Raw genomic sequence first — 14,540 nt, 5'->3', positions numbered from 1 at the left:
CGCACTGAATGAGGACAGCGCGGGACAGTCCGGCCACACAGCAAAGGGCAAAACAACGCAGAGGGAAGAGGGCACAGCTCGTGATTTCCTTCTCGTGTTGCATCATGTATTTAAGTTTCAGGTTGGTTTGTTGGGATTGGTTTGTAAGGAAGGGCCGTTTGGGGCACTTCAGGCGAATCGTCCCCGCAGAAGTTGACAACACTGAGTCAGTGTCGATGAAACGAGCGCCGGACAGCGCAGGAACCCCGCTCCTACAACACCTTCCGAGGCGCTTCCGCCTTGGCGCCCCTGGAGACGGGTCGCCACCCCGAGACAGCGGCCACGCCCCTCCCGGTACCTCGTCCTGGCCACCCCGCAACCCCCAGCCACGCTGCATCCGCGGTAGCCGCGGCTGCCCCTCCCGCGGCCCGCCGGACGTGCTGGATGCCCGCCCCCGCACAGAGCCCATTGGCCGCGCTCCGCCCGCCACCGCCCCGCCGCGGGGAGGGAGGTGCTAGCGTCGCCCTCGGGCCGTCGCCGCCGCCGCCGCTAACGGAGTGAGGTCGGCGCGGAGCGGGAGCGGCGCGGAGCGGGGCGGCGGCGGGAGGAGCACGGCGCGGAGTTGTGCCCCGTGCCGAGGGGAGCGAGGCGGCGGCTGCGGGCCCACCAACCGGGCAGGGGAGGGCAGGAGGCAGGAGAGCCAAACTAAACGCCCAACAGCCTCCGGCATCCGCGGCCGCCCGCTCGCTTTCTTTCTTTTCCTTTTTTTTTTTTTTTTTCTTTCTTTCTTTCTTACTTTTTTTTTTTTTTTTTTTTTTTTTCTCCTTAAAATTATTCCGAAAGAGAAACATCACTGTGTTTTTGGCACACTGCTCCGCGTGCGGAGTTGATTTCCGCGCACCGCTGACAAACAAAGGAAAAGGGGGAGGGGGACCGCGCTTCGCAGAAGACATGCGTTCCGTCAGGAAGAGGTGGACTGTGTGCACCATAAGTCTCCTCCTCATCTTCTACAAGACCAAGGAGATCGCGCGCACTGAGGAGCGCCAGGAGGCTCCGCTCGCCGGGTAAATGCGGCGCCGCGCCGGGAAGGTCCCCGCGGGGACGGCGACGCTGTCCTGGGGGCTCCCCGGTTCCTCCCCGGCTGCGGCATCCCTGAACCCCGCGGTGTGTGTGCGGCCACGGCTCTCCCGAGGGCCGGGAGGGTCCGCCCAGAGCCGAGCGTGGCCCCGGCCCCCGCCCCGAAGTTTGTCCGGGCGCTGTGCCTAACTAGGGGCATTCCCTTTGCTCCGGGCACTGTTGTGCTGGAGAGCCGCCGCTGCCCGGCGCCAGCTTGTGGAAATAAGAGGCGAAAAGTCCCTTTCCGCTTTGTGCTGCGCCTCAGCTTTCTCTTTCTTTGTTGGTCACCTTCGCCATGTACTTGCATGCCGACGTTCCTCCTCTCCCTCATAGCTTGCACCCATCCTGTGCAGGAGTTGGGTGTTCCTCCCAGGCTGCCTCTTCCCCGGAAGGGGTAACCGGCACCGTTCGGTGGAAGGATGCGTGAATCCCGCGGGCACGGTCAGCCCGACGAGGGCGGGGAGAGGGCTCGTGGCTCGCGTTCCACCGTGCACGTCTGCTGCGGTGATATACGCTCACCATCGGTTCTCTTTGGGTGTAAGCCCTTAATATGAGGGGAAGGTATAAAGTTGCTGAAAGTGCCCATAGGAGTCCGGAGGGAGCGAGGGCAACTGCAGCCTCCGTACGTTCCTGCACACCCCTATGTCACTTCGGGAATCGGGGCAGAAAGCTCGTCTTCCCCCAGCTGCTGCTTGGGCACAGCGCGGCACGGTGGTGCGGGACGCATCTGGAGCACCTCTGCGGTGCAGAGGGGCAGTTGTGTGGTGCCTCGCAGGATCAGCGGGTCGTAGAATGCCAGAACCGCGGAATATCCGGAGTTGGAAGGGACCAGCCAAGATCATTGAGTACAACTCCTGGCTCCACACAGCACCACCCAAAATTCAGACTGTATGAATAGGGCTGGTCGTGCCTCTCTGAACCTCTGGTGTTGTGTTTGGTACTTGTGGCATTAAATATTTTCATTACTTGCTGTAACTTTCCCTGTTGCTCAGTTTGGGTGTGCTGCTTCTGCTGCAGTGCTGTAGCACCCATGGATTTGGAGATGTATGGAAGTGTAAAGTGTTTAGGTTGTGGGGTGCACAGTGGTTGCTGTGAAAACAGAGCTGTGAGGGACAGTCAGCCTTGAGCAGAGTTAGTGTGTTTCTTAGTAGACAGTTCTTCTTGTCAAAGTAGGGGCAAGGTAAATGATTCAGGAATTAGTCACTAGGTAAAGCCCATATTTGCCAGAAAAGTCCCCTACATGTTATGATGCATTCTATTTGGCATTATTTAAGAAGGACTAAAGAGAACCAATGCATTAACAAAAGTGTGTTTAGTCATAGATATGTATGTCTTTAGCAGTCCTTCAAAGCAGAGCCATAAGGCACCAGTCCCAAGTCACTGAGATGCTGGCTTTGGTGGCAGCGGGACCTCCTGTGCAGGGTGGAAGGTGATGGAATGACAGCCCTTCACACCCACTGTCCTGTACTTTGCTGGAGGACCACAGCCACATCTGGGTGCACTGTGACCATCTCCCACCACTGCTGGCATGAGTTTCCCTTCCTCTTGAAGGAAGGGCTCTCTGGTATTCATGGATTGTTCCTGGCTGCCACACAGGAGATCCAACTTGTTTTTCTGTGGGATGTGTTACTTCCAAAAGCACCAGGAACAGAACTGTGAAGGTGGGAGGTGGTCTGTTTGGGGTTTTTGGTAGCACCACAGTTAGATCCTAGGTGTTCGAAAATTGGCTGATTGGGTGATTCCCAGGCATGTGGTGGTATCATCTGCTGTGTTTTCATAGGTAAGTTCACAGACAGTATTTGCAAAAGTGTGCCTGGTGTCCTCTTAAGGGTTATGCTAGTAATGAAATATTCATTACATGGAAGGGCTGTTTCCTACATATCATTGTCTTGGTTGAAATATACTTCTTAAAGCTGTAAGGCAGTTATTCATATTCAGTGTCGGTGAAACATGTATAGGAGAAGAGACCGCTGTCCTGTGCTGTCTTGGTCAGATTGGTCACCAGAGGAATCTGTGTTGGGACCAGGGCTGATACCATCAGCCACACATTGCTCTTGCACCAGATAGTGTTCACTATGGTTCTGGGTGGTACAGAGAGGCCCAAATTCATTTCACACCTTTTTAAACAGTGAAGAGTTTTCTGGAGTAAACTGAGAATTTTATGTATTAAACTATTTCATTTCATTTTAAGTAAAAATTAAATGAACCAGCAACAGTAAATGAAGGGGAGCATGAAGTGTATTCTTTGTATTCTTGCTACAGCCTTAGTGCATAGGACCTTATTCTAGCTCATGAGAACATAATTCAACATTGTTCTGCTCCACTGTATAAAAATCTGTGCAGTTCACTGCATGTCTAAATCACGAGTGCAGAAGACAACCACATTTGGGATGCAAGGGCACCATAGGTGTTGTCAGCATAATTTCTCCTGGAGTTGTGTCACCTGTGCCACTGTTAAGGTGCCTCAGGACTCAGGACTCAGTGGGGATATCTGTGAGGTGCTTTCAGGCTGGGTACTTTCCCCAGATGCATTTTGGTATTTTTGTTTTTGTTAGATGTATACAGTTGATCTCACTACAATAAAATATATGTGGTTATCCACAGCCATTATAGATTTTTTTAAGGAGTAAAACAATAATAATAAAAAAGGATAGCAAAAATATTAATTACATTCTGACTATTGAATTCAGAGTATTCAGCGTCATCCTCCCAAATTAGAGTGGGAAGGATGGTTTGCATGCATGTCGTGTACATACGTAGTTGCTTACAGTGGTAGGTTTTTCGGTAGGTGGCACTCTTACCTATGAGTCAGTGCAATGCTGGTGCTGCAGTATGCTGGCATAGGGGAGGGAGGGAGAGTGCTGTCCGTGATGCTGGGCTGCTTTTGGCTTTGTTGGTTTGTTGGCTACAGGGACTCTGCAGTCATAGCAGCTTTTGCAAATGACCACCTGCTACAAGTTAAGACAGCTTAATTAATGTCCCATTGAAGGATAGTTCAAGTTTAGTCTGGTGTGTAATTTACAAAGTCACTGAATCACAGAATCCTTAGAGTTGGAAGGGACCTTTGGAGGTCAACTAGTCCAGCTCCCTTGCAATGAACAGATCAGGTTGCCCAGGGCTTGATCCAGCCTTGGTCCAAACGTTAATGCTTAGTGTGGCTGTGTACCATCATAGTTCTCATTAAGGGCCAGGATCCAGGTGCTTTGTATACTTACAGCCACAGTAGAATAAAAGCCAGAAATCCCCTGGATGACCTTCAGCCACACATCTTTAATCTTACATCCTGTTGGTGGAATGGTTGGTGGTCGTGAGTTCTGTTGGCAAGCCAAGTGGTGCCTTTATTGTTGGTTGTATTTCAGACCATGCTTATTTAACTCATAAATTAAACTCATAAAAACAGTACATTACTGTGATACATGCTCTTTCTTCATTACATTCTGCATGGTAAAATGTTAAATCTGATTTTGATATATTTGTATATATGCACATTTATTTGTACATATACACATGTATATGTGTATGTATGTATATATGATATATTTATGATTAACAGCTTTGATTGAACTGAGCTTAATGTCGCTTACAGGGAAACAGTGTGGAAGATAATGAAAGCATACAGTGATGAAACACAATTCAGACCTAAGGCTTTACACTGTGCTTGCAGTGTTTTATCATTTGTTTTATCTGTGTGACCCTGTTGATGAATGTAATTATAGTTGAGAAGATTTATGATTCTTCATCAGGTACTCTGTGGTTGTCAGCCACAGCTTACTACAGTTCTTTCGTGACTCACATATTTACCAAAATTTCAGTATGAGGTAGATGAAGAGGTTTAAAACAACTGAAATTGTTTGGATGCATGCATGCAAAAGTTTCATGAATGGAAATTTTGTGTGGTTAAAGCCATTAAACTCCAAAATTCCACTCATGAAAGTACTAGTAAGAGGGAGAGTCTGCGAGGAGGTTATTGTGTGCAGTGCGACCAATTGCTGGGGGAAAGACTGAAAGTTACCATTAAGTTCTTAGTTTAATGCTGGAAATTTGTTACATGGAAGTGCAGAATCTGCTTGTACACCTGGAATTTGGTGTAGATTCACATTTTAGAGTTTATTGTCTTTATTTTTTTAAATATGTTTCATTAAAAACAAAAACATACTAGAGCTCTTAAACAGAACATTGGATATAGATGTCTCAAAGGATACTCATTGCCCAGAGAAGGGAAGATAACAGCTTCTTTTTGTGAAGAAAAAGAAATAGTGCCTGTGAAGTAAGGTGCTTAAAAACAGAGCTAGCCATTCTGTGACTGTCTTTTCTATGTTACATTGCAGAGATGGTGAGCTGAGTTTGAGTCGATCAATGATCAATAGCTCCGATAAAATAATCCGAAAGGGTGGCTCCGCTATCTTCCAGCATTCTGTAGAAGGTTGGAAAATCAATTCTACTTTGGTACTGGAGATAAGGTGAGTGTCTTAAGTAACGCACAGTTCATTTCATATTACTATTGCCTACAGTTCTTCTGTTTCGGAACAAAGTCATTTGATTTACTGTTGCAGGTGTATGTTTTATAACTGTATTCTGTAAAGGTGCAGTGTTAAATGCAACTAAATGCCATTAGGCTGCAGCGTAAAGTCAACCTTGTAAGAATGAATAAAATGTTTTCACCTGGCTATGTCAGTCAGACCTTGAGTACAGTATCTGCATTATGCATGTTGTCAAGAGCCCACTTGGAGTCAGTGATGAGAAACTGGCACATACAGGATATGGTTTCCTCTCATCCTCGAGGCCTAGAATAGGATAGGACAGATGTAGCCTGAAAGTACCTGTTTTAGTTCCTAACTACAAAGGGGGCTCAGGCAGGTGACTTAGATGTAGGAGTCAAGAGCTGGGACGTGAGGTGCTGACCTCCCTGAGGCTGGTCTGAGTCAGAAGGTCAGACACCAGTGATGCTGACAGTCTCATACAGTTTTCTTTTTATTCAGAGGCAGAGAGGCCAGAAAGAGCCTTAGGCTCATATTGAATGTGGGAGAACAGTGGAAGAATTAAAGCAAATGGTAGCTCTGATGTGTCTTAACAGAGTGGACCTGCCCGTGCTGAGGCCTGAGGGAAGAGCAAGTGAAAGCCTCTGAGTACTATATTGCCATCATATTTTCCTTGTCTCAGTTAGTGAGACAGTTAGTGGGCAGACAGCAGGAGGGAATTGTGGTGCAGGGCTTAGCAGTGTGGGGGGTTAGGAGAGAAACATGAAAGTGAACAACCAATTTTAGGTGCAGTTGTTTATTGGAGGAGCCTTAACTTTTGGAATATTAGGATGCTGAATTGGAATTTGATCTAATTAAACTGTATTTTCAGTGTGACTATTCTATCTTCCATTTTTCTTCCTTCTTTTCCTTTTTAAAAACAACAAACAAACAAAAAGAACATGTAAGGCCAGCTTAACAAAACCCCTAAACCAGCAATCTTTCAACTTATGAAAGCGCGGCTTTTCTCAATGAGGAACTCTGGAATTTTTTTATGACTACAGTTCTATGTTTTTAATTCTCAAACATGTAGAGAACCAAAGAACTGTAGGACCACTAAACGATGTGTGTTGGAAGAGACCTCAAAGATCATCTTGTTCCATCCCCATTGCCTTGGGCAGGGCTGCTACCCACCAGGTCAAGCTTCCCAGGAACCCATCCAGCCTGGCCTTGAATGCCTCTTGAGCACATGGTTACCTCAAAAAAGATTAATATGTGCACAGTGGCAGTAAAAGCAGTGAGCGCTGTATATATGTATATCCCCATTCTGGAGCTCCTCTGTTGTGACAGGTGAAGCGTGTTCTCACTGCAACAGCAGAGAATGAGGTCAGGGTTGAAAAGCGTTGCAAGAATTGAGGCAGGCAGTGAACTATGCTGCTTTTGATACTTTGGATCCTATAGCTGTGCCTCAGCTCTGTGGTGTGCTGTGGTATCCTGTCCCCTGGCTGGGCTCCCAGCTGCTTCCCGGGCTAATACCAGTGACCACCTGGAAGTCAGCTACCACAGATGCACTGCCACGCCTCAGCACTGAAGTTTTTCCCAAGAATGTCTGTTTTTTTGTCACCTGTCTGGTCAATGTGTTGGCCAGTCACTCCAAAGGTAGGCTAGGAAAGATACTTAATGTCCTATATCAATATCTAAAACTCATATGCATGTAACGGACAGTTCAAGTTGGACAAATAGGAAGCAACTTCAGAAGAATACTGCAGAATTTTCAAATCATATATTATAGTTTTGACAACGAGAAGAAAACAGCACACTGTCTTACTTGTGAAGTAAACTAACTTGGAAGTCACTGAGAGACTGCAAGTAGAAAAAGGTAATTATCCTTCTTAGTCACCCAGTTTTTTGGAAAAATCAATTATCTTATTTTGGAACCCTTTACAACCAATACACCTTTACTGCTCAAGCCAAACAACAAGCTAGTAAAAATGTTAAAATAGATTTTTGATTAAAGTTAAAAAAGAAAGTGAAACTTGAGTTATGCACATTTCTCACCTGCTTCAGAAGCAGCATACATCATTCAGACAGGGGGTAAAACAATGGTTGAATGCCTTTGAGTTTTTTGTTTTTTTGTTGTTTTTTTTTTTGTTTGTTTGTTTTTTTGTTGTTGTTTTGTTTTAAAGTCTGTAACTACAAGAGTATCATCTCAATCTACCCCCCCAAAAAAAAGAGTTTCAAAATCAATACCTTTTCCTTATTGTTGGAGGTGGGGAAGTTCTGCCATTTTAAAAATAATTAATGTGCTCTGAAGAAGCATATGATGTGAGCATGTGGTGTTTCTTAAAAACGGTAGCATGAAGAATGCTTTTTGTCTCAGTAGTGCAGTGAGGAAAAATGTGTATCCTGAGCACGGTTTATGAAAGGAGTCCATGCCACCTGCTAGTCTTACTCTTTCCAGAAACTTCTTTGCTAATATGTGTAGTATATTCAGTTATGCTATTCAGCAACAAGGAAGGGAACTTTGCAGTACTTTCTCCTGAGGATCCCCTTGTGAAATGTGTTCTGTTCCTGATGCTGACTGAACAATACACATTATTCTTTCATTTTTGCATGAGGGTTGCCATAACCTTTCTTCCCCATTTCAGCAGCAAGAAGCATCTTAACCTTAAACATTTTTACACTAACAGGGTTAACTTCAGATGTAGCTAGCAATCTCCTGTAGTGCTTTCATGGGTAAACTAACTCTTCAACCCTCCAAAGAGCATTACACTCACTGTGGAGACCATGAGGATGATTCATGCTATTACTGCAACTGTTAATGTGAGCAGTGATACTCTTGTGGTTGAGCGTCATCCTAGCAAGTAACGGTAGGAGAGAAACATTTAAAAAAAGCTAGCACCTTTTCAATGATGTGCAAAAAAAACTTAGCACTTCTAAGGAGTGGAGAAATAATTTGTTTAACTATTAGCGTACAGCCTAGAGACATTTCATAAAACTTTTCATCACTCATAAACTGCAGCTACCTTTATGTGTTACATCAGCTTGACACCCACAGTGACTATTTTAAAACATGGAAAATATTTGTCAGTGAGTTTTGCTGTGTGCAAGGACTGTTCTTTAGTGGTATGTCTGGACATTGCTGTCTGGCAGCTGGAATGTTACCCTTTGTTATTATACCGTACTGCTTTCTATGTACGGTCGTGTGTTGGTTTTATTAGCTCAGGATAGTGACCAGTTTTTTGTCAACCACAAAGGCCATATGGGTTCTTGGCCAGGTCACGCCTTAGTGGGTTGGTGAGTGAAAAGATTAATTATCTGGACTCATAAAGGTTTCACAGGGTGTCTTGTGTCATAGAATGCTCTCTCTCTGGGACCTTGCAGCAAGAAGAGATGGAGGAATGTAGCAGCTGTTTTGGGAGGCCAAAGTCCTTTTAGAAGATGCTAAGCAAGCATTAGAAGAAAGTACTAGGCTTTTTGTGATTGAGGAAGGAATGATGATGTTATTAATTACAAGATACTCTAGCAAATTTGCTCTTTTGCCGATCACAGTTGCTCTAGCGGGAGAGTAATTTTTCCAACTACCTGTTGGTGGTTACCTACTGATTGCTGACAACTTCTTTGAAAAATAATTAGTAATTCCTATGCCTGAGGGAAGAAGACTGCTTGTTTGACTCCTTCTCTGTCAGAATGTTTTCAGCCATGTGTAAGGACAACACACCTTCTGCAAAATTGTGCATTTTAAGTCCTTCCTATTCTTAGTAGAAATGTCAAGGTTTTCCTGGTACAGGAACTGGGAAATTTCAGTGGCATAAGGGGCTGTACCTTCAAACAGGAGAGGTGTGGCTAAGATGATACAAACCTCACTGATGGGGAACTGATGCTAGCACTTTTGTAACCTGTGTGAAATCATATAATTGTGTTGTGAGGTTTCAGGATGGGACTTTATTCTTCCACTTATTTTTGATTAAATGTGGGCATGTGTTTGTGTTGAAGGAAGCAGATAGAAGTTTTGAATTTTGGGAAAACAAAATAAAAAATATGATGCGTGTCTGGGCTGTATGGCTGTGTTCATCTCTTTACAATGTGAGAGAGTGGAAATTTCCTCAGAAAAGTGTGAGAACTTCTAAAATGTTAACAGCATCCTTTAAAAAAAAAAAAAAAAGAAAGAAAAACAACATTGTGACTTCCCTCTGAAGAGTTTTGATTATTATCATTGTTTATCTTTCAAGTTAATGTGGAGCAGCTATGGTAGGCCACTGAACAGCAAGTGATAGACACTAAACTGGCACTGGAACAGTGAAATTGCTCTGAAGCTTTTGTAGGAGCTTTCGGAGGTTTTAGAGCCAGCCATTCTGTTTCCTCCAGATTCTGAGGCCTGCGAACTGGGGCTTTCCAGTACGGTTTAGTCACAATAAGCTTTAGAGGTTTTTTCCTCCTCCATCCTTAAACATAAACTGGAAATTCAATGTTCTCTATAATTTGAGGCGGTTAACTCCTTTGACTCTTTTTCTTTGATTCTAGCTTTCTCGAGTGCATGGAAAGCTGAGGTATTTCTGGCCTTCGTATGTTAAGCAGCAGTTAGGTCATGCTGTGTTTAAAAGTCCACTCTTCCTTTTGCTTGTAAGCTCTGAAGATTTGTAGCTCAATTATGATAGCTCAGTTATTGCAGCTGGATTAGTGTATGCTTCAACTGCTGAAGTGACCTTTTGTGGTCAAGGAGAAGTGTGGTGCCCTGAAAGTGGTGGGGGGTGCTAGCATGGAAAGTCAGCAGCTGCCTGTCAGCCAGCACTTGTGTTGATCGTCTGTGGGCTGGTGATTGCCCTGAACCTCTCCCTTGTTAGATGCAGTTTGCATAGTTTTAATGAACCATGTCTCCGCAAGTGAGAGTCTACAGTGACTTAATTGGAGTAGGAACTTCCTGAGAGTGAGGTGTTGCTGGGCATATGCTAGTTATGTATCAAAAGAATTGTTTACATGGTTTTGTGGAAAAAAAAGAAAGCATCAAATGAGTCCCAAAATATCTAAAACTTGAAAAGCCTAACTTCAGTTTAAGAGAGATCTAAGACAGCAGGTTAGTTAACTCTTAAGTTATCATTGTCATCAAAACAATATTTAGAAATTTAAATAATTATTTCTGGTTCATTTCTTTATGGAGAAAAAGAAACAAACAAACAAAACAAAAAAAACAGCAACCTCTATATGTTAGTAGATAAGTAGTCACTAGCCTTTCAGTAATAAGTAGCTCTTTAGAAAAACAACTACAAAAAACTGTAGTTTTCTTAGCATGTGAAAAACAGTCCAAGTAGTTGGATGAAGTGCACATGCAGAAAACTAACAAACTGATCTTAATTTTGGAGGAATCTCCATGTGATCGGTACACACAGAGAGAGCATTGAAAGGATGTCCTGGAAAGGAAAGATAATTAATCGAACATACGCTGTAAGTATCTCCTTCAGTGCTGAAGGCAAGCAACGAGTTGGAGAGCACTGCTCCTTTAGAGCAGGAGTATTTTTAGTGTTCTTAAATAATAACAACAGAACAAGAGAGAGCTGCAGTAACATGAGGTCGCAGCCTGCCCTTCTTGACAGCTGCAACTCCTGTTTGCCTTCAGAGGAGGCAGGGATGTTTGCATCTAAGTTGGTTTTGGTCAATGGGATTTCTGTGTTTCTCGTTGTCTGAGTGAAAAAGATTTTTTTTAAAAAAAAAAGCTCTTCAAGGAATGAAGCAGTTAATTGGCAAAAAAAGTATGCGTTGCCTAGTCCATTGTCCTTGGGGGTGTCAACAGCTGAGAGCCACCTTCTGCCTTCCACCTGGGAAGGTTGAAGCGATGTCAGTACTTGCAGGAGTCACTGGAAAATCAAATTGTTTAAAGGCTTGAATAAATCAGTTTGAAAAAGTCTGCAGGAGAGCAACAAGCAGTGTCAGTGACCTCAAACACATGACCTGTACTTTAAAATATATAAATAAATAAATAAATTCAATTGGATGTCTTCCAATGAAGGTTCTTGCCAAGAGTAAGCAGTAATCTGTTCTCCACATGCAAGGTAAGTGAAAAAACAGGCTTCGGTTGCTGTGGGAAAGGTCCACACCAGCAGTAGAAATACTGTGCACCAGTAAGGATAGGAAAGCACTTAAAATTAATCAAGGTTGTGAAAGAGTTTGTTGAGTCTACACCATTGGGGAGGCTGCGAGGACTAAGTTGGATAAATGTGCAGGGTAATCTTGAAGAAGATGTATCATCAGAGGGACAGGGTGTGGACTAGGTAATCACACAATCCTTCTGTTTCCATAAGGTAGTAGCTGGTGACTTGAACCTCAGCTAGCTACCTCAGTACTGAGGATACCAGTCAGGCACTTCTCCAAGTCATGGGAGTTCCCAGCCAGAAAAGCCTGGGCACTCTGGTGACAAGGCTTTCCAGCAGTGCCATGCACAGAAGGAAGAATTTTCCCTGGAAAGGTATTTCAGATGGGGTTGTTGCCTACTTTGGCTTTCACTGGAAGAACATGTATTAGTGTTCTTGATCACTGTTTAGAAATTTATTTGCAATCTTAAAAGCCAAGTATTTAAATGATTTATTTATTTATTTATTTCATAATCTACACAGCCTGGAGGTAAATGAGGAAGAGGTAACCACTGTGTAATTGTAAGTGTAGTTGTATAGATCAAAGTAAAACCAGAAAATGCTTGTAAGTAGAAAAATGTCACCACATTGTTCTGAAATAATACACTTCATATTGCTTGGAAAGCTGATTGAAGACAGTGCTATCTGTTACATATCCCTTGTCAGATAACCAGGAGTTGTACTCAGTCTTTAAATATTGTGAACATCTGTTTTTGGTCATTGAAGAAAAGCCCCTGGACAACTACACGTTGTGACACCATGTTTATGTAAGTCATGTAAACAGGTTGTGGACAGTTGCTTGGCTCCAGATAAGCCTGAGCTCTGTCTGCCTCACCTGCCCACGAAGGGCTCAATTGCAGTTTTATTCATCCAAACAAAACTGGGAGACCACCTCAAATGAAACAGTTCTGCTCCATGTTCTGTCTTAAGGTTGCAGAAGCTCCATCTGTTTAACACATTTACTAAAAGGTTCACTAAAAATTATGCTGTTTTTTTCCTTCCTCGAACTGAATTTGCTTTTGAATTTTATGTGCATCAGGATGTGAATTAGCATTTATTTAAAGTCCATTTACCTCAAGTCCATTTATTCACCCTTTTTACAGCCTTTTTGTGTTTTGTTTTTGTTTTGTTTGTTTGTTTGTTTTGGTTTTTTATGTTTTGTTTTGTTTTTTGCCTTGGGACAGAACAGAAATTTAAAAATGCTCTTATTATTAAACAGCATCAAGACTGAGACACCCATATGTGTTTCATGGTTCATAGTTATCATATCCTTTAGCATATCTTTTTATCTCAGCACTTACGTGAAAGTGGGAAGTCCTGCTGTCTCTATGGTACAGATGAGTCAACAGCAAAGAGGAACTTAAAACAATAATATGAACATCTGCATTCCTAATCATATTTCCTTTAATATTAAAATGTATATTTTAATGCTGGCATTATTGCACATTTCTTATCAGCACAGGGATTCTTATACATATTTAGTATCTGTGTGCACAATAGAATTTTCTAACGAAATATTCAGACTAAAAAATTTCAGCTGTTTAATATGTGGCTGGCTGTATTGATCTGATTCAGGTATTCTTGAGGTCTTGTGGAGAAATTCCCTGAGTATATGTAGGACCATTGACAGGTAAAAATTTGACTGTGAGTTATCAAATAAGTAATGGGAGCTAAGGCACTTTGCTTTATTTTTTGGTAGTGTTTGTTTAACTTCACTGCCTTCCTCTTACATTTTGGAATAATGCACAGCATACTCATTTGATGCACAGATGTTGCTACTTGTTACGCAAACATATCTCCATTCATTCCAGATATCAGGTATGGGTGCCTGAAATAATTAAAGCAAAGCTGGTAGTGATCATGTGTGACTCTTTTTTTTAGTCAGAGCCCTAGATTTCATGTAATTCATGTATAGGTTTCTGGTTTAGTTGTGGTCACCCCATTGCATTATGAAATAGGTCTCTGGATACTTTGGCTGATGCTGTTGGTAACTTTCAGTGCATTCATCATCCCTTACAGATAGTGGTCTGGTGGATCTTCTTAGATATTAATTCTAGTCACTTATAGTGCTGTTAGTTCAGACAAGTCATTCTTTCTTTTTATTTATTTATTTGTTTGTTTGTTTTCCTTCTAATTTCTTAGCAGTTTCTGTATTTGTTGCGGAGTATTCACAAAATGAATCTATCAGCCTGTTAGGATTAAAGTTCATTAGACTTACAGGCTGAAGTGAAGTCTTTGCCCTGTGTTACAGAAATACTTTACCTGGCCCTATACATCAGTTGCTGAAAGTTTTCCGTACTCAGGATTTTAATATTCTCCACTGTTCTCCCTTATTCTGAGACCCTCAGTGCAAGCTGTCTTTGCCCCGGTGTTCCTTCATTTATACCTGACAACTGTAGAAGACACCTCAGAACATTCTTTTTTCCCCTTTGTCCTGGTGTATCAAGTGAGAGAAAGCACTCAAAAAAATATTTTTATCCTGTTTCCCTTCCCCTATGGCTTTTAAAGTCAATTCCAGGCTGAGCGCTTTGTGTAATGGCAAGATTTAGACTTGCTCTTTCCTCGTAAGGTGGTGACAGAAGAGCTGTCTGGTCATGGTTTTCCTCTAGTTCATTCCTTTTTACTTGAGATTATTTCTTCTTTATGTTTCTCAGTGGGTGTTACAGCTGCTGGAGCAGCATCTCTGGTTATCTTTTCCTGTTTTGATCTGCTTTAAGGAAGTTCTGCTCTAAAAGTTGGTTACGTAAAAATAGTGCTCTCTTACTCAAGAAATAGTCTATTTTAAATCCTATTTTATCTGCTGACAGCAGTGGAAAATGTAAAGTTATTGCTTTTCTTCTCGTCTTGTTAGTATTGCAGAACT

The 14,540-nt window shown here is 42.9% G+C and overlaps 1 protein-coding gene across 1 annotated transcript in view; it reads left to right on the top strand.

Moving 5' to 3' along the window:
• The first annotated feature begins 806 nt into the window (after window positions 1–806).
• Window positions 807–14,540, top strand: part of ST8SIA4 (ST8 alpha-N-acetyl-neuraminide alpha-2,8-sialyltransferase 4) — a 48,695-nt gene continuing 34,961 nt past the window's right edge. The window contains exons 1-2 of the mRNA XM_072359888.1: window positions 807–1,043; window positions 5,424–5,555. Of these exons, the coding sequence (XP_072215989.1) occupies window positions 931–1,043; window positions 5,424–5,555 (245 nt within the window). The 5' untranslated portion in view covers window positions 807–930. The remainder of the gene's footprint in view (window positions 1,044–5,423; window positions 5,556–14,540) is intronic.

The sequence above is a fragment of the Excalfactoria chinensis genome, chromosome Z (genome assembly GCF_039878825.1).
Source record: "Excalfactoria chinensis isolate bCotChi1 chromosome Z, bCotChi1.hap2, whole genome shotgun sequence".
NCBI lineage: Eukaryota > Metazoa > Chordata > Aves > Galliformes > Phasianidae > Excalfactoria > Excalfactoria chinensis.
This window is presented reverse-complemented; position numbering and strand designations above follow the sequence as displayed.